General features: G+C 43.1%; 1 protein-coding gene across 2 annotated transcripts in view; it reads left to right on the top strand.

The window, feature by feature from the left end:
* The window catches only part of LOC111255360 (glutamate receptor-like), a 107,858-nt gene extending 88,831 nt beyond the window's left edge, over positions 1-19,027 (top strand). For both annotated transcript variants that reach the window (XM_022817261.2, XM_086978200.1), the window contains exons 7-16: positions 334-519; positions 4,189-4,309; positions 5,226-5,442; positions 10,790-10,937; positions 13,371-13,436; positions 14,243-14,360; positions 14,934-15,089; positions 16,158-16,363; positions 17,247-17,321; positions 17,890-19,027. In XM_022817261.2, coding sequence (XP_022672996.1) covers positions 334-519; positions 4,189-4,309; positions 5,226-5,442; positions 10,790-10,937; positions 13,371-13,436; positions 14,243-14,360; positions 14,934-15,089; positions 16,158-16,363; positions 17,247-17,321; positions 17,890-17,964 — 1,368 coding nt within the window. In that variant the 3' untranslated portion in view covers positions 17,965-19,027. The remainder of the gene's footprint in view (positions 1-333; positions 520-4,188; positions 4,310-5,225; positions 5,443-10,789; positions 10,938-13,370; positions 13,437-14,242; positions 14,361-14,933; positions 15,090-16,157; positions 16,364-17,246; positions 17,322-17,889) is intronic.
* The last annotated feature ends 397 nt before the right edge of the window (positions 19,028-19,424 follow it).

The raw sequence follows: 19,424 nt of genomic DNA, 5'->3' as shown, positions 1-19,424 counted from the left end.
TAAAGGGAAAGGCCAGGTTGTTTGAGGGATTCGAGGCTGGAGGATTGCCGCAGGGCTCCTGCAGGCAACGGCCTTCTCTGGATCCCTCTGTCGCAACTTAATCAAGTATCGCCCTGTCATCGCCCTTTTTCGGCCGGTCGGGAAACTTCGAACTATCTGCTCGCCTGGGTTGCATTCTTCCGTACAAGTAATCTAACGGGATGGTTAAGGAAAGGTTTACTGCGCCGAAGAAGTGCGCGGCCAGCTCACAAACAGTGCTAGTATTTACCACGTGTATGTCTTTCCTGTCTTTGTTTATTCTGTGTTTTGTTCTTCTACTTCGTTTTTATTTAGAATTCGCCGTACCTCATACAGAGACAAACAGACGGCGAATTCTCTGGCTTCGTGCCCGATTTTCTTGAGGCTCTATCCAACGTCGTCCCCTTCGCATACAAGATCCAGGTCGTACGTCAACGCGATTATGGACGCCGATCTGAAAATGGAACTTGGAGTGGACTCATGGCTGAGGTGATCAACAAGGTAAGTAAACCGGTATTTCCAAAACCTTATTTTACCAAAGGTAGAGGTATGCTTCACACATATATTCTTTTGTCAAACTTTACAAAAAAAAAAATTCGGCTATTTAAAGATGCCTACTCATGATAATTTTATGTGAAGTAAACTAGCAACAGAAAAAATCTTCAAGCTTCAGTATACGCGTAACGGCTTACCTATCTACTATATGTCGTACAGCAATTTGCATCCAACCCCGGATATTTTCCAGCATTTGAAATTTTTGATGGGGCGGGGCACCAGAGCGGTTACGTAAAGGAAAGGCTTTCAAAGCGATTTGCGAAGAACTCGAACGAACTGGCTGAGCATGAAGATGAATGAACAATATACATTTTCTTCTCTAAATTGATGTACAAACACTACCAAATAAAGAAATCAGCTATTATTTTGTCGCTTTCATATATCATCTAGCTAGGCAAATTCGACATTTCGAGCTTGCCTAGGTTTTGATTTGCAAAGCTCAATAACGTCAGTTTGTGTGCCGTGTCAAATACTTCGCGGGTGAAACGCCGCATGTAGGTCTATTAGGTGTTTGTCAAGCAAAAGACCCGTTTATACCAGTACTTGCAGCTGTGCTGCGCTGCCCAATATATGTGGCAAACGTACCACTTTAAAGAATAGCTGGTAATTTGTCAATAATCTTTGAGACAGCGCAAACATCCGTCTATTACGGAAGAGCTAAAATCAAGATTTGTACATTGCAATTGCAAGAATTTGAACAGCTTCGAATAATAATATCGCTACGAATAACCCGGAAACAACGAGCCCTATCGTGGCAACTGTGGTCCATATTTTGTAGGTATTCGCGAACTTTCAAAAGAGTTTACTTCGATTCGACCATAGATCGGGTTAGCTTATCATGTAGGAGTACACAGTCGCCCCGTACGTTACATGCACCTCTAGAACCCGCCTTGACGAGTGATGCCTCTGCTGATCTAAACAGCAAGGTTTGCAGCCACCGTTGCCGTGTATTTCACGGACAGAACTCATATTTCAAGGAGAAATATCGCCGTAATCTGTTTGAGTCAACGCGTCCGTTTGCAACGGCCGCTTTTGCTACGTGCCACGTTCCGCCTGTAGAGGGCATGTTGAAAGAATGTTGACTTGAGTGCTCGCAAGCTGCAGATGAGCTGCATCTTCTCAGGCAAATGCGAGAAAGGGGCCTCCGGGTACGGCGTGCTAAAAAAGGTTAAGTAACGGGAAAGATACGCGAGGTGCACTTCGAGTTGTCCCAAGCCGACTCCAGAGCTGGATTCTGAAATGGCAGATGGCCTACTTTCAAAATATGTCTGCAGACAATGAAATTGGCAAAACATACCCACGGACTAACAGTATACACTAACTCCGCGTCAGCCAAAAAACGTTGTGACCGCTGTTGCGGCCCTGGCCGCTCTCTATACAGGCACAGGATCTCTCGCCTTGTTTTCTCAGTCCACAGAAAAGTAGCATCGTCTAATTCAATTCAGCCTAACAAAATTCACTATACATACAAAACGACTGCAGAGCTCGTACCCATATGCATCTATTATGTTCCACTAATTGATTTTTACATATTTCCACGATTTAGGCCGGAAACGTCATTATTCGGATTTGTTTTAATAAAAATAAATACCCTTTGTTTCACACAACATATACATACAAAATTGAAACTGTAATCTAAAAAATCTCGGAGGCTTAATAATTTATGTCAAATATGTCTTCAACATATATATAATAAAATGACTCTTAAAAAAGTAACTGAACTTAAACAAGAAACCTGACGGGAGTACAATACTGGTTTCCATTTACGTCCCATTTAATTGTATTAGCGTCTCGTCCCACATACGAATATTAACGGTATAAATAACGCACAGTCAATTCCTATCGTCTAAGAAACACGCACGAAAATATAGCATACCCACCATGTCCAGTCAGAGAAGATAGTAGTCAATAACTACTCATCATCTACGTGGCTACATGATGTTGAATGCGTTAATTTTGTTCCCGACTTGGGCCAGACGTATTCTACGCTTGCTACGACGCTGGTCACTAGCCACGGTAGCCTTTAGTAGCAGAATGCGTTCGTATGGGACGACGTATTGTGTATTACTGGGGACGAGGCTCCCAGTGCAGAACGCGGAGCAAGGTGCAACAGCAACGATACGGTGAGCTAGCATCCGGTGCTGAGCAAGACAGTCCTCGAAAGCTTGTGGCTCCGAGTTCTTTCGCGGCTTCATCAGCTAACCAAGAGCAAATCCTACGAAGTTGACAAGCAGGCTGTTTGCTATGTGCTGCTAGGACGCTGGCCCGGTAGTGGCTGTATCCAGGGCAACAGATATTCGTTTCCCATAACGTCAGGTGGCGGCGGTGGTGGGCCAGCCTGGGTGGGTCGCACAACCAGCCCTTCCTGCCTCAGCTGAAGCTCAATCCGTAGTGGGTACTCGTGCATCCTGGTTGCTGGCCTGTTGCTTGCATTGCTTGGGCCTGAGCCTAAAGCTGCTTTCTTGCCCTTTAGAACGGCTTTTGCGTTTTTGTCTTGTGTACTTTACTCTCGTCTTCGTTGCTCCATTGTCGTGCGTACTCGACGGCACTCGCCTACCAGCTCTGTTCCGCTTATCCGATCCAGCGTTGGCCAGACAGCAAGCTCCTACCCAACTTGGCGTCGCTGGCGTAGTAATAAACTGCAAAGAGAACTAGTATCAGTAGTATTGAAGCTATAGCTATTCGTTTGCCGTCGACCTTTGCCCAAAGTAGTGTACTTCTTGTGGGTCGCTTGAGGATATACTGCTATCGAGGCTTTGACCCCTTTTCCCTTCTCTGTTATCGTAGCTAGTGCAAGGAGCCCAAGACTTCCGGCTGCAGTGAAACTCGAAAGTGTCGCAAACGATGATTGCAGACCAACCCGCCAAAATCAAAAGTAACCAATTGACTGTCGTACCAGGTGTGACTACGTACGAAAACCACAGCACGGCCTCTGTCAAACATTAGCTATAGGGTAAATACGTCTTCATGGCACTACTGTTGCTGCTACCCCCTGCAGTGTCATCAAGACAGCTCAAGGATTCGAAGAGCGAACACGACACAACTGTGCCTGGTACGACTACGCCAGCCAACCAGGACGAAAGCGTGCTAAGGACGACATTCAGCCATCCTTTAAGAAGATAGTAGAAAAGTAATTTCAATCTCCGAACTGCTAAAGCTATAAGAAACTGCATCGCCAGAAGGCATCGATTGTCTTAAATGTGTATTTTTCACTGTGTGCAATCACTTTCAATGGATCGTCCGCAGATGTAGCAGTAACGATCAACTTTGAACGCAAAACGAATGTTGGCAGTATCGAATAGATAGATGAGCGCCCCATAAAGGCTTATGATTTCTCACACTTGACAACGTTAAAGGGCATAATTTATTTATTTTTTTTTTTTACTTATACAACTACGGTTTTGTTTGGTAATCGTTATAAATACATACGTCTAATTCATGAAAATCGAATTCATGAAAATCTCTAAAATGGAATAAAGAACATACCCCTACACTAACACTGAGAATTTTTTAACTACTGATTTGCTTGTCTCATGGCGTATATTAATAAAACAAAGAAGTCATCGAACTGCTAAATTTTGTTTTGTTATTTAATTTCTATCTGATGATTTGCAGAAGGTAGAAATTGCCGTATCTGACATGGCATTAACAGCGGAACGTCAAGAAGCCGTCGAGTGTACCCAACCTTTCTTCGTTGATGACCTAGCCGTTGTAATGGGCCGAACCACCCCCGCAGGTATATTATGCTGCGATTTGTAAGCTGAATGGATAAGGCGATACAAAGCATTTCTTTAGTTTTTCACCAGTCTATCAGTATTATGTTCGATGCCTTCGATGTAATTTCTCCGAATATGTTCAACAGAGACAATTCATCTATGCTTTAACCTAGTACGTCTGATATATTGTATATATATAGCATGCCGAAGTCAGATATTAGCGCACCTTATACGCCATAGCTAACGAAGTTCCGTAACAAAGATAGTGGCATAATGAATAATAAGTTGAAGTCTCGTTACAACAGAATGGGAACTGAATAGCCTTTGCATGTCATCTAACAGCTTGCTAACTAAGAGAAAATGCTGTAGTACAGGGTAGCGAATCTTGAATATGACTCTTGTCCAACCGCCCCTGTTAAAACTTCATTACTTTAACTTTCTGCGCAACTAATGCAGAAGGGGTGTGCATGCCACGTGCATGTGTCGGAAACTACGATTGAACAAATAAGAAATATTCTAAATACTAAGCAATCTCTTTTCATAAGCTCTACGGCAATTTTCATATGCATTCGCTATAAACTTTGCTATTTAACTTTGCTCACAGGGTTGAACAAGAGAGGAACTAGGTTTAGGAAAGAAAAAAGAGAAGTTTGTATGGTCTGAATTTATAAGTGAACGACGTGTTTTATTGTTATTTGACGATTTCTAGAAATCGGATAATATTCAAAATCCACTTGTTCACACTGTTTTTTTTTCCAGCTTTTGAACGCTTCCTGACTCAACTCTATCGTTATCTACTAGAGGGAATAAACATACTAACAAGCGTGTATCGCTAGAGACAAAAAGCTCTATGCGGCTCTATAGGTTTTACACAGTCATTTCGCATAGCCTGAAACCATATTTTTTGGATTTTCCGCTTTGCAACTGTTGTTGTAGGCCGGCCATCGCTATCCTTCTTCTTTGTACGGGTCTTCTCCTGGCAACTATGGGCTTGCGTCGCGGCTATACTCGCAGTCTTTATTATCTTCTCATATATACTGAATCACCTCGCTCAGTCTCGGCAAAGGAACAGTTCGGAAAAAAATCGACTTCTATGTCTCGTCTGGTTTACACTGGCCTCGGTGTTCGCCCGTTCGCAAGGACCCCATGTCAAGTGAGTCTGTTGAAAACTTGTTTTCCTTCACTATTGATAAATTCAGACTAATGATTAGTTCGGGTTTTGTATCGAATTTAAAATCGCAAACTATACTCCACAATTCATACTGTTGTAATCATCTGTCAGAACATTGGTTTTTATAGCTACAGTAATAATAGGCATATTAACGTCTCGCTTGTGCATTCAAAGCCGTTCGATTCATTTAGAAGCTAATTAATTTCGTTACAGCACGCAACTGCCAAGGAAAATTGAAGTAGGTAATAACTGTTAGCGGGGTTGCCGTTTCGAACGAGTCGTTCGGAGCGATGTCCGTCTTTTTTTTTTTGGTTTGCGTCAGCCCCTTCCGCCCTCATAGGCGTTGCTTCCGTCTGCCAAGATTTTAATGATTTCGGTTGACAGAGACGCAAAAGGTTATCCAGATAGATAACGTGATCAATGAAATCAAAAAAAAAAAACATGAAAAAAAAATTTTAAACGGGCTTCTCGAAAGGCTAATCAAAAAGCCGTCCAGACAATCCTACCGACATAAATGACTGTGTACACGTCTCGTCTTTTCATAAGCAGACAAAATAATTTTAATAAACCCTAGCATGGGGTTGCCCTGAAGTTGTCGTGAGTCGACAGCCATCAAACTTATTCTAAACCGCATAGTTTTTCCAGAACCATGAACGGGTAAGGTATTTTCGGATCATTAAATCTTAAGGGATATGATGAGAGACTATATCCGAAAGGCAACGTCTTACAGAACTATCGACAGGCCCTATACTGTGGATTAAAACGGGCCATTTTCACTTTATTTACCTTATTACTTTTTGCTAGTATTTAGATCGGTCTCAAATATTTACGGAGCATCGTCCCTTTTATCTCAAAATACGACTCTGCCATTCATACAAATGGGTCAATAACGTAACAGCTTCACTCGGTATGTCACGTACAAATAACATTGATCTTAATGAGCGATCATCAGCGTCGTCACCAATACTACGTCGCGTTTTTCTTTGGTTAGCTCATAACTTTTCAACTTGTCGACGGTGCTGTACGTCTAAGCTCAAACTCATTGATATTTGCTACTTAATTCTTGTTCATTTATCTATTTAATAAAATACTGCTTGTTTCGTATACAAAATATCGCGGCTCTTTGCATCGCATCGCCGTGCCTTTGTCCCGTTTTGCACCTAGCTTGCTGTATCGTTCATGTTTCCCACGCCCTTCCTGCATTTTTTGTCAAGGACAAAGGGGAGACAACAGTACTCTCACTGTCTTTTTTGCATTTTGCTCCTGTTCGGCAACGAAACTCACACGGTTCAAGTAGAGACAGTCGTCGAAGGCCTTTAGAAACCCTGAAGTCAGTCGGAAAGGCAAAATAGGAAGATGACTAAGATCCACACGCCCGATAGTCGCGCTGACGACTCACAGGATCAGCGGAATAGCCCACTTAGTTTCTTATAAAGTGAGCGCATTTTCGCTAACGAAGAAGCAAAGTGAGACGGGTTTGCGTTTCCCAATCGTACTGTGATGTCATCTTGATTTTTAGCGCTATACCCAGCGGCCCCCAGGCTTACCCAGCTTCCATGCGAGTCAAACACAGACGGCGGAGGAAGTCCCCTTACGCTAATAGCTGTTGTTTTCTCTGTTGGTCGTAAAATTTTTGCCATTACCGCTCTTCTTTCTTGCGAAAAATCCTGTTTGCTTACGAAATTAGAATACGCGTCGTGTACTAATCGTCTGTCAAAACGGTCCAACAAATGTGCAAACGTGTCCGGGCAGAAGTAATTGTCATTGTCCGGGAACAGCTTAATTCAGGGTTACGCCGTTCCAGCGGAAGGTCAGCCTTCATGTTGTCAAATGACAGTGGTCATGACGGTTACTGCATTATTGATGCTGTTGGCGTGATGATGATCATGATGTTGATAATGATATTTTGAATCAATCGGAGGCAATGGTGACTACGACCTTTTTTGCCTGAATGTGTGTATAGATGGCCTCGTGAACACTGTCATATCGTAAATTATTTATGATGTAAGCCGCTTCGAAGGCTGCTGCATTGCCCACTTGGAAATAATGGGGTGCTGCGAAGATATGCCCTAATTGTATATATCTTTGTTAATTCATTTAAATGTTGACCATGATGGAGAAAATATGGACGACGTGCACGAACTTCTAAAAATGCATCACTGCAGGCATGATTATGATTGTTAGCACAACTTACCACTAGCAGGCAGCTGTAAGTCACTAGCTGGCTCAGCTTTGAATTTAATATTGCGTGCACTGGAAACTGCTGTTGGGAGTTAGGCGCTGCAGCACATTGTACTGCATAGCGCGCATCAGCAGCCGAACACTTATAGACGATCACCCAGCTTTTCCTACGTTGGTAGAGCCTAGGGACGCGTAGTAGTTGAGGCAACGAAACATTGCTACCCATAACGGTACCATCGTGCTCTACCCCTGCCGGATTTGATCTGCAATGCAGATTACCAGTGTATGCCTGTTCCCTCCCGATCCACTGCCCCCCGATCCCTGCGTCTTCAGCCTAGTCCCTTTTGACATGAGGCCCTCTGCCCTCAGGCCGGTGGTCTTTTATCTATGTGTTGGTCACGGGGCAGAGTACTCGGTAAGCTATTATTGACAAACAGCACGTAGGCAAATGGGGGAAACAGACTGGAGTAGGCTGAGAGGACCAATGACAACAGTGACACAAATGTGCAAGAAGCTATTTTCCGGGCTCCCTTCGCATGAAAAAAATTTATAATGAGCGCAGTATGTCATTTGAAAACTCCCTAGTTGTTGTGGGGGCATACTAAATGGCAGGGAACGAGAGCACCGAAATAAGGTCCGCACACGGTTTAAACAGCATTAAAAAGTTGGTTATGTTGTTAATCTCAATCAGTTATCGTTATGATGATCGTCTTCACGGAAAAAGTCAGAGTATGCATAGTTATTCACTAATTTAATAAACAGGTTTGTGGGTGAAAGGAGAGCTCAATCAATGAAGCAGCCCGTATTGGAGTTTGTCAGCTTCCTGGGCCACCGAAGATAAACATCCTTTTCAATATTTTAAAGACCAGTTAGATAGATAGATAGAAGTCTACTTCCAAGTTCGGCTTTAACTTTATGTCAATCGTGATTATCCATGGCATTTTATAGTTGTTATGCGTATGTTGGATATTCGACAGAGGATATTCTGTGGAAGAGGGCCAGGACATAAAGCAGTATGAGTATTCTCTGTTATAATTATTTACAAGGCACCTATCTATACGAATGTATTCGATTGATGAACGTAGCGGGTCACAGCGTCATTGGTGCACCGTAGTATAAGAGAAAAAAGCCCATTCTGTGCTTCTGCTTGATACGATTATTGGTCCGTCGGACGCTGCACATGAAAGATTTACTACTGCATTACCTTGTCGCTTCGATAAAGCGATCTGAGAGTTGCAACGGTAAATGGACCGTTTTGAACATACTGAAATGTCAAACCTTTTTCATTGTCGTCAGAAACGCCGAAAAAAATGTATCGGACGGGATTACTTGGTCAACCTGCCTTCTTATGTGATCAGGCAATTTATTCTCCTCATCGCTGGAAGGGGTTCAACACTTCGGCGACAGCAATGAAATGCTTAATGGATTCTTTTTTCTGCGATCCAGATCAATCGTCTAAGGAAGAATTTTGCAAACGGCCTTTGCGTTATTTTTTTTAGCATTGTTCGAACATATTCGAGACAACCTCATTTGCTGACAATTTTTCCGTACTTATTAAATACTGTGACAGCTCTGCGAGAAAGCGCCGTCACGCGCGTCAAGCATCTACTGATCCAAACGTCTTCGAAAAATATCTTTATTGCCGGCCTCACAATTAAAATGCAGGTAGAGATGACTGTGAACACAAACGGATTTACAAGTGCATAATTTACCCCTAATGCTCTATTGGCCATATAAGTGAATATGTTATGCTATAGAACATATTATCCATATGTTGTGTTACACATTTTTTGTCGGAACTGTTTAAATAATGGTTTTATATAAACCTATCGGCTGCCATACTGAACAGCAGTATATAACACAGCGTACTGCAACCGTATTACTAGATTTCCACATTTCTATTATAGCAAGCACCTCTGGCATATTATTATTTGCGATAACAGTAGCTGCCGTAATAGTTCCCTGGCACCCCAGTTTGTATGCACTAAATGCCATTATTATTTCAAATTTACATACACGCATATACATACACCACTGCTTGGCATTGTCATACCCTTTCTGGTCTTTGGTAACGGCTCGACGACGAAGAAATCGACATAATACTTGAACTAAAATAATAATGTTAAATATTTGTTCGCGGCGTTTGGGGCAAACTCTATCTTCGTAGGCCTTATGTACGTTTTCAGCAGCTTTCGGCTCTAGCTATACAGCTTCTTTTTTACAGAACAAAAAATTTTCCTTCATTCAAGTGTTCATGCCACCTCGGGGCTAATCGTCGAACAGCGGTTCGGTACGGCAAGAGCTGGTCGAATTCGAAAGTGTGATCTCTTCTCTGTTTTCCTTACTCGATTTCTCTATGGGACGGATGAGGGCATAAATTTCTCTGCTTTGGTTTCCCATTCCACTACATCTCGTTTTTGAACGCTTCACCTCAGTGGGCAGATCATTGCTTGACATGAGCCCGAAAGAGCGAAGCGCCATCAACAGCGGCAGGCTGTTGAGCTGTAAACACTGTGCGTCGTCGCAATGGTACCCGTCACCAACGCTAGGCAAAGGAAGAAGGAGTACGCATCTGACGGTGACTAAAAAGAGAAGGGCAATTTCGATGAACCAATGGACATGATTGTGCTAGCAAACGCAGACAATGCTTGAGGGTAAGAAGTTGGCGGGAATAGCATGTCGTAGCGACTTGGACAGAATCTCGTCAAGTCTTGACATTCACCTATTTCTGCAGCTATAGCACGAAGTACAATTACTGCTGCACAGGAGTGAACTTGCCGTTGTTTTCATTCTATGTAACCCTGTGTTAGTACGTATGGCTCTCATATACTAAGAGCTAAAAGAGGAAAACAAAAAAAAATTTCGCCGATCATGCCGTAATAGGGAAAGGAGAAATTACAAAAAAAAAAAAAAAAAAAATTACAAAAGCCTACTGTTTTTAGTTATCCGTGCACCTCTTAAGCTATTGATTCTTTATGATATGCTTTCCGCAGTAACAATTTTTTTATTTGCGATCAGACTTTCACTGGAGAAACTGGCACTTGTTGGCAATCAGTTAACGACTAATTGATAAGATCAGGAATAAATATACTATATGCGCATTAAATATTTGTATTTTCCTTTTTTTTTCTGTTTATGTTTTTGACAGTTCGAAGGCTTACAGGATCCTGTTGGCATCGTGGTGGTTATTCCTGGCGGTAATGACCATCACTTACTTATCAGCGTGCATTGCGCTCCTACAAGCTGTCCTGTTTGGCAGTGGACCCGATCTCTTCAATAAAGACAAATTTTGTCGGGTAGGTCTTAACTGTTTTCTTTTTCGCCTTATCCTTTTTTGCTGTTCGTCTATAGGTAACAAGGCCTTTTCTTAAAAGGCATGCATGTTGTCTCACAAGGATACGCCCTTGTGAGACAACATCTATACAAACATGTAAAGCCAAAAATCGCGTAATTAGATGTCAACTACGGAAAGTATGGAACAAATGTTATGTTTACCGTTGCGATACGCTGTGTACCTCTTTGTACCAAAGAACCTAGATATACGATACTACAAAAAACAAGAGTTGTAGCGGTCATAGCTTAGAACAATATTGCCACTTAGTCGGCGAATAGTATAAACCCTATAATAGCAGAACCTAGGAAGTGCAGCATAAATAAGTCAGGTCGTCAACGTTGTGGCCCTGACCGCTTTTACTAATGGGGGCGCATGGGAAGGACTTGTCTATGAGAGATCGTGAGGCCGCCCGGTAAGTACAGAGCGTGGAGTGACAAAGTAAGAGCGAGAGAGAGGAAAAATGTGTCAAGCTCATGAAGTGACGTGGAATGTCAATTTAGGGTAATAGTTCCATAACGAGATTATATACTTCGTATCACTAGCCTAGTATCGTTGCCACTGATGCTTTTGGTGGGGTAATATCGCCCCGGAGTTGCTGCCACTAACTGTGATTTCCGCACATAAATACACAGGGTTTTCTCTGATCTCTGATGTCCTGTTTGGGTTAGGTGGTACCAGACAACAGTAGTTTTTTTTTAAGTATCTTTTTCTCATTCTTATCCGGCTTCGGCCCGTCGCGCGCTGCGGTATCGTTTCTGAGGCGAAGAGGCTACCTCATTGCTCTGTTATCATCTAACAGTTTCAGCCGCGCGCCTTCTTCAGCGCTTTTATCAAAAGCACTGAAAGTAGAACCGTTATACGCCACCATAATAACTCCTTCCAGTCTTCTAAATGTAAATAGCTTACATATCCGGTAATGAATACATCCATTCGGTATGTCGTTGCCACTGTCGTTTGGACACGACCGGCTAAGTTTTAAGACAGTGAGGATTTCTGGCTCTGCGCATGAGAAAGGACCCTGCAAAAAGGCAGCCCTGTGCACGATTTATCAAAACCAAGCTGGAAACGCTTTTGTTGTTGAATACCATCGAGTTTACGCTATTGGTCAAAACTAAGTGTTTTGAAACAGCGCACGAATCAGTAGGGGAGCAACTAGAAAGGAGCAATAAGTTCGCTTTTCGAATCTGAGGTCACTACACCGTTGTACAGCGAATACGCTCATACGGTAATTTAGGAAATGATACGTTTGTATGATGACCGCTACCACATAAGCTTTGGTGAAGACAGATAATGCGCTTGAAAAGAAGGCTGCCTAGCAGCGCATGTTGCTATTGACGTATCCAAGTTCAAAACGGCTGGTTTAATTCTCGTAATCTCGGAGAACTAGAGCAAAGTGGCTGGCCAAGAGTGCAGGCGCTCGAATACGAAGGATATGTGTATGTATGTACAGGCGACGTACACCTGCCACAAGTGCAGAGTCAACCGTGCGACGTCAGCAGTACTTCTCTAATCACCAGTCGCGTTTCGGTGTCTGTCCCTCTTCCGCTCCCTTTCTCATGTGAATGAATGACTACATAACTCAAGAAGCGACTACGTTACGGAAAGATGCCTTCATATGTGCCTTATATAAAAAAAAAAAAACTGCCAGTACGTACGGGGAAAATTGGTGTGAAAAATATCTTCATCTGAAGGTGCCTGCCCTGGCGCTAATCCTTGGACTAGCAAATGGACTTATTCTACCTTCTCGTGCATGTGAATGGATCGTGCAGTGGATAGTGAAACCAAGACGACTAGTAGTTCCCTCTGTTGTTGTCATTAGGCGCCAGCAGGGCTGTTGTATGTGATGGAGGCGAGCAGGAATGAGTCCCTAATAGCGCACCAATGATAACCACGACCGGCTGGCCAGTTGGGAAACATAGTCTACCGTCTTCTTGTTCGTACGTGCTCTTTACCTCTTATCAAGCTCTACGGAAAATCCACGATCTGAATCTTTCATGTGATTCCACTGCTAGTGCACGATAAGACATCCGTCAGTCTCTGTGACCGCCTAGTAAAACGAAGGCCGTACGACCTGTTACTAATGGCGATGTGTGAGCACGCTGTAGGGAGTAAGGCAAATGGTATTTAACAAAATAAGCAGCTAAATATCGGGTCAATGTGTGATAGCAGTTTTTTTTATGTGCTTATACGAGGAGTAAAACTGCCTAGTGTCCGGCAGACTTTTCTAACTCTACAGTAATAAAGTACTTTCATCTCGTTTCATGCTCCCTTTCATTCTTTGGATCGTCATACGTCGTCATACTTACCGCCTGCTTCTCATCCCTCGTTCGACGCTTACAATGTACGGTACAATGCACATTGTCGGGGCTTTCTGTCGCTTATAACGTCACGACAGGATGCTGCTAACGGAGCCGTTGACGTCGGGTATATGCGACATGGAGCAGTCGAAAAAATGATCAAGGTAAGAAAGGCATAGAACGGGCCCAAAGGCTCGATCTCTCCCACTTTTTCTGCCCTTATACCCCTGTCTTAACATCTTACGACATCAGTTGATGTGAAGCAACAGCTGAAGAAAAAAGCAGGCCTCGTCTTCGCATGTTACGTGGTTCTCTACCGATTCCGAATATGTCAGGTGTCGGTCTCGGGATTCTTCTAACGTACTGCATATGGGAGATTACGCTCTTCTATATACGATGATACGATCGTACGAATATTAGAGTATACTCTAACACAGTGATACGTACACGAGGTAAATAAAGATACATATGCTCTACTACACTATTTAAGCAAGCCTCATGGTGTTCCCTGTCGTTCTCCTTGAGGCAGATCAACGTGCACTTACGAAGGGGAGAATGAACAAGCGCGAGTCGCAGGCGGACAAACTTCCAAAGTGTACATATAGTGCTTTTCTTTACCTACGCCCACCACATAGGAAGCCCAGGATGAATCCTTGTGAGACGGGCCCATAGAGAATGTTGTTTCTGATGCTGCCGAAACCAAACGGATAGATAGACGCAAAATTCTCATTCAACATGCTTACAACTCGCTAACTTAACCTCCGGTCATATACGATGAGGGCAATTTTCTGTTGACTGAATAGGTTCGGCGCATAACAGAGGTAGGTAACGATCGCTCCTTAGAAGCAGACGGCGATTACGACACAAGGCAAGTTTTGCTAACTCCGTGTGTCCATCTCTTTTTCCCCATTTCCTTTCTTTCACTCTTCCCTGATCTGTCCTGTTTGTATGTTTGTACGATTTCACCCAGAATCAAGCGGAAACGCAGCTTTCATTTTACGCACAGCTGTTGAATAACTCTCGGATCCGCATTGTTTCCGGCATTGCTGAAGGAATGCGTCACGTGGGACCTAACTATGCTTTCCTCGGTAAGCGAAGTAGATAGAGAATAAACTAGAACGCTGGTATTATAACCCAACAATACACACAATAATAATGGCCATGCTCAGGGGCTGCGCGTTTATCAGAGGTTTCAGCATCCAAAGCCGAACTGGTTGAAGTTATTCTATCCGCTAATCTTCTGGGTCTGTAACGGAGGTCACAACAGCTTCAATTGAGTCTCTATTCATAAGGCAGTGAAATGCTTCTAAGACGTTTTATCACTGTCTGTTTCCAAGTATTAGCAGATACTCCCTATAAGAACAGCTCCAGCGCGCAATCAGTTGAGAAATGCATACTGTGACATGCTTGCTATGACGTTGAATCGAAGCAAGTATGCCTTCTTAGGAAGATCTGGATTCAGATGAAAAAAATGCTATGAGTACAAACGGAAAAATAGGTGGTGAGCAAAACACAGCAACGGTTATCGCCAGTCAAAAACGTTAAACCAGGCCCGTTTTAGGGCGGTAAGGTTCGAGCGCTCAATACGATGTTGTATGGGTACTTAGCTTGACGTTGCTATTTCTGTCATTTACAACGTTAGCGATTGTGCCGTTCAACAGGACTCAAATCGCAGGTGGATTCGTACATCGGACGCGATTGCGGTATAAAGTCGTATACGCTCATTCCACAGTTCGCCCAATATGCTCTGGTTATGCCCAAGATGTCACCGTACAGGGATATGTTCAACCAGGGCATTGAGAAGCTTCGCGAGTCTGGTACGTAATTACGCGTCTCATTTTACTAATGCATTTTATTGAAAGTTACATTGACTAATAGGCTCTCAATAAAATAATAGTTTAGGGTCATATACCGTAAGTGTACGAAGGTCTAACTTAACTGTGTAACAATATAAATGATGCGCAATCAGGAGAGTAGTTATAATGCAGAAGACCACTTCGTTGTCTGGCAGAAGTATTGTTTTAAAAGTTTAGAGCCAATGACGGTAACCAAGCTGTAAACACTTTAAATTGATTTTGGGGTTCACAGCAATGAAAGCACGGCCGATTGAGGTGCCGATGTAATGCGGTTTAGTCTGTTCTTTAAAGCAGCAGGAATTCCCGTTAAAAAGTCCACTTCCCCGATTGAGAAAGAGCATTTAATGTTAAGGCATTCCAAACCCCGGCTATCGGACTGAAACCTCCTGAAGTGGAACTAATAGTAGCAGTATCTATAGCAGGAGTATTCGAGCTATCATCACCAAAGTGCTTGCGGATGGTCAAGCCGAAGTCTAGCTCACAGCGGACCGTGTCCGTGTCCGCAAGCAGGCGGAACTGTTTTTTGAAGGTACAGAATGAAACGCAGCGGGGCAAATTGCGATCGATATCACTTCGCCATTAGGCCGTAAGACGCGACACGCCTAGTAGCCGGCAACCGAAAAGTTTGCAATGACAGCAACTCGATCTAGTTTCCCATTGCCGAAGGAATGAAACATCAAGGAAGAGCGTCACCTACGCGAACTTGCTCACTAACAATCAACGTGGGGACCAATTGGCCGTTACCGTGCCGCAACATTTAAAAGCTAAAGTAAGCGTTTCTTTTTTCTTTTGCATTCGACCTTGGATACCGTTTCAATGCCGTATAACAATCTGTACATCGCTCGGTCTACTACGGCGGATGTTTTGGACTCTTCGGTTTCGATCGTGTTTTGAATGATGCTTGTCTACGGGATCTTGCGACATCTTAATAACTACTGGCTTCTGCAAACGCCGCGTGTCGATGCCAATATATGCTGCAATCACCTGTAATATGAACCTACTTGTCAAATTTATGCCTATACGTAATAGGCGTGCTGGCTGATTTAAAGGAAAAGTGGATTGATTCACTAGTACGATGTCCGCGCGAGGTCGAAGTGCTGGAGGTGCCAGCGCCGATCAGGTACACAGCCCTTTGCGGCATGTTCATAATCGTGTTGGCCGGGTTCATACTGGCACTTCTCGCCGGAGTCATCGAGTTTTGCTGGAGCGCCAAGCGTGATTCAAGCAAAAGTGAGGTACGTACATTTATACAAGGATATATTTCGTAAATTTTATTATCTACTAATTATAAAAAATACGGAACGTCGTCGCGATGCGTGCACCCTTCATAAATAACATTTCTTAACGTAAACAATTTTTTTTATAACATCCCAGAACAAAATAACTAGACGGAGAGCGATACGTGAAGAGATTAGCACATATAGATAACTAGTGGCATTAAAGACTGGCCCGCGTTACTGCCAGAAAGATACACAACTGCTTAGCACCGTAGCTGTTACTGGCACTGCCAAAAAAATATCATAATAGAAATCGTGTCCTGATTTGAACGACAGGCAGACATGGCCATTTATCGAGAACGGATTCATATCTAAGACACGAAGTTGCCCGATTGTTGACGAATGAAGCAATATTCTGGAGAAATCATTGTTGGGTTGTATCGAGGTAGAGACTGCCTTTTTCCATGAAGCTTTTTGGAGAAGCGCTAGTATCGCTGCTGTTGGAAACATATTAGCGAACAAATCGATTACTGGGCCATCGTTGAAATAGTCATTTTGTATGAAAAGCTAAACGAGCGTGATCTCACAAAGTTGGCACATTTTATCACGACTAAAGTAAGAATCATAAGCGGTGATATAGTAGTGCTCATTTATTTAGATAAGCGCTCGACGGATGGGATTGTAGCGACCCAGGTTGGATTGTGATGGCCAGAGGAAATAACATGGCGCTTGTTGGATTTGTTGTCGAACGATGACAAACCAACCTGGCGAGGGTCGGCAAACCCACCTACGCCGGCACAGACCTTTGTACATAATACGTATGGAAGTCACGACCGTTCGAGATTCTTATTCTTTTGGCGTTGTTTGACTTTCTTTGCCCTACTTTACTCTGCTATTTCAGAAACCAATTCAGAAAGTGATGTGGGATAAGGCGCACGATTCGTTGAAGCCATTTACCCAAAAGGATCCAGCTTTGGTAAGTGCGAGATCCTAGAGTAAAAGCAGCAAAACGTAACTCGTACATTAACCCATTGGTACATAGCAAACCTCATCCAACATAGATATTCCGGCTGTGTGGAACGGCGTATCCGAACTCGAAGTCTCTTTGCTTACTCGCGCGTCTAATGGTGAAAGCGTTGGTGGTTCCCGGCGAGTCTTTGCCGTCCACGTCTAAAATAGAGCGGTTGGAAACTGCTCTATTTGCTACGAAAGTTTGCCATTAGAAGGGAAGCCGATCAGTTTACTACCTACTATTCCGGGCTACAAGTTCAATATACCATATGGTAAGCCACTTGGTTATCAATGGCCAGATAGCTTTCAAGCACGACTGGCTGGCATATCTGCTGCAATCCGCGGTCAACTATGCCCCTAGCTAGCAGGCATTGCTTTGAGTAGGACAAGCGAGGCCTTACGACGAACAGACACATGCGTAGTTCCTGCGGTACAAGAGTGGATGCAGTGGCGGCGCGTTGTCGTTACTACTACTGCTGCTATTATTGCCTCATTTAACGGATTTGATCGTTTGCATTCGTTCATGTTTTCAGGGGAACGACGAGGAGATGACTCTCAACCCAAGTCAAGCTAATGGCACCCCTAAACAAGTCCGGGTTATGGTCTAGAACACCTAAACCCAGCATTCGTCTCCATCACTCACAAATCTTTTATGTCTTCTTTCACTACTATAACTCCCTCGCCCGAACTAGTCGTATGTACGTAGTGAATCCAGCGCCGTGTTGTACCATGTCTTAGCCATGTATCACCGCCATCATTTTATGTACCTACTCATGTCTTATGCGAAGACTTCGATAAATACAATTTCATCGTCCACAAACATTCATGTTTGCACCTTCTACCAGAGACCAGAACGAAAGAAAACATTTGCACAACATCTGACTCAACTGACAAACCCCGATTAATTGTATAGATGTAAAGCCTTCTCGTTTGACGATGCAGATCCAGCTGTGACGATCAGATACGGTAACAAAGACTGACGCAATGCACCATACCTAGTGCGTTACATCACGTAAAAATTGAACCAGAAGCAAATCAATAACGATATTTCTAACAGATAATTAAAAATATAGTCCCAACATATATGGGGCAAGCAGGAGTATGATTGACCATATAAATGCACCTCGAACTGAAACCCAAATATGGAATAGAAAGCAAATCTACAATCCAATATGTAATAGCTATCCGTAACGCATTTGAGGTGAACCCAGAAATTAAATAGTGAGCTAATCCAATGAGAGAAGGTTTCTACGTTCTATACGCGAAGGTATTGTATATGTAGTTAATAGCTACCCTTCTGTTCAATATGACTCGAAGGTGAGTCAGCGGATCTGCCGTCTGACGTAAAGCTGACTGCTCGTGTGCCGTCTAAACAATCGGAGCATAGCCTATGTGACTAGAGCTGAACACATTGAGATGTTAAGTATGCATGATGAGGACAGTCAGTCATCATGCATCGTGTGCGGTCTCGGTTGAGCCAAATGTGACAATAACAGCTCCTCAAGCATGATTTTGTCGCCATTACCCTCAAGGGAAAAGAAAGAGCTTGCGCGGGTGAAAACTAACGGTAAACCTACGATTAGAGAAGGTATTTAAAACCATACCTTCAAATTGTATTTGCTGTATATATCATGTACTTACATGAACTTCGCTGGAAAATAAAATGGGGCGGGCGGGCGGGGGGTGGGTCTCATTTTACTGTCGGCGGTTATAAAACGTAGAACGAGTGTACGTTAAGTGCTGAGCTAGTTGTTTCGACTGCACAATATTTATATACTAATTGACGTCATTAAATTTAAGACAAAATTCTACTACATATTCGACCTGGCAACTCAACTTAGCAACTTAAATTAAACTTGAAAACAAAATTAAGTAGGCTTTCCAGTAGTGGAATTGACGACAATCAAGCTTTTTGAGCGAAACATTCGAAAATGATAGCAGCAAAAGAAAGAAGGTCAACCAAATATGACTGGGTCGGTAATGCGTTAAAGGCTATGATAGTCCAATAAGCCAATACTTATCGACGCAAATTATTCGCTCTATCTGCTCCGAATTAAGGCCAATAGGA

Source organism: Varroa destructor, unplaced genomic scaffold (genome assembly GCF_002443255.2).
Source record: "Varroa destructor unplaced genomic scaffold, Vdes_3.0 BEIS01000001.1, whole genome shotgun sequence".
Lineage (NCBI taxonomy): Eukaryota > Metazoa > Arthropoda > Arachnida > Mesostigmata > Varroidae > Varroa > Varroa destructor.
Note: the sequence above shows the minus strand (reverse complement) of the source record. Positions and strands in the feature narration are given on the sequence as shown.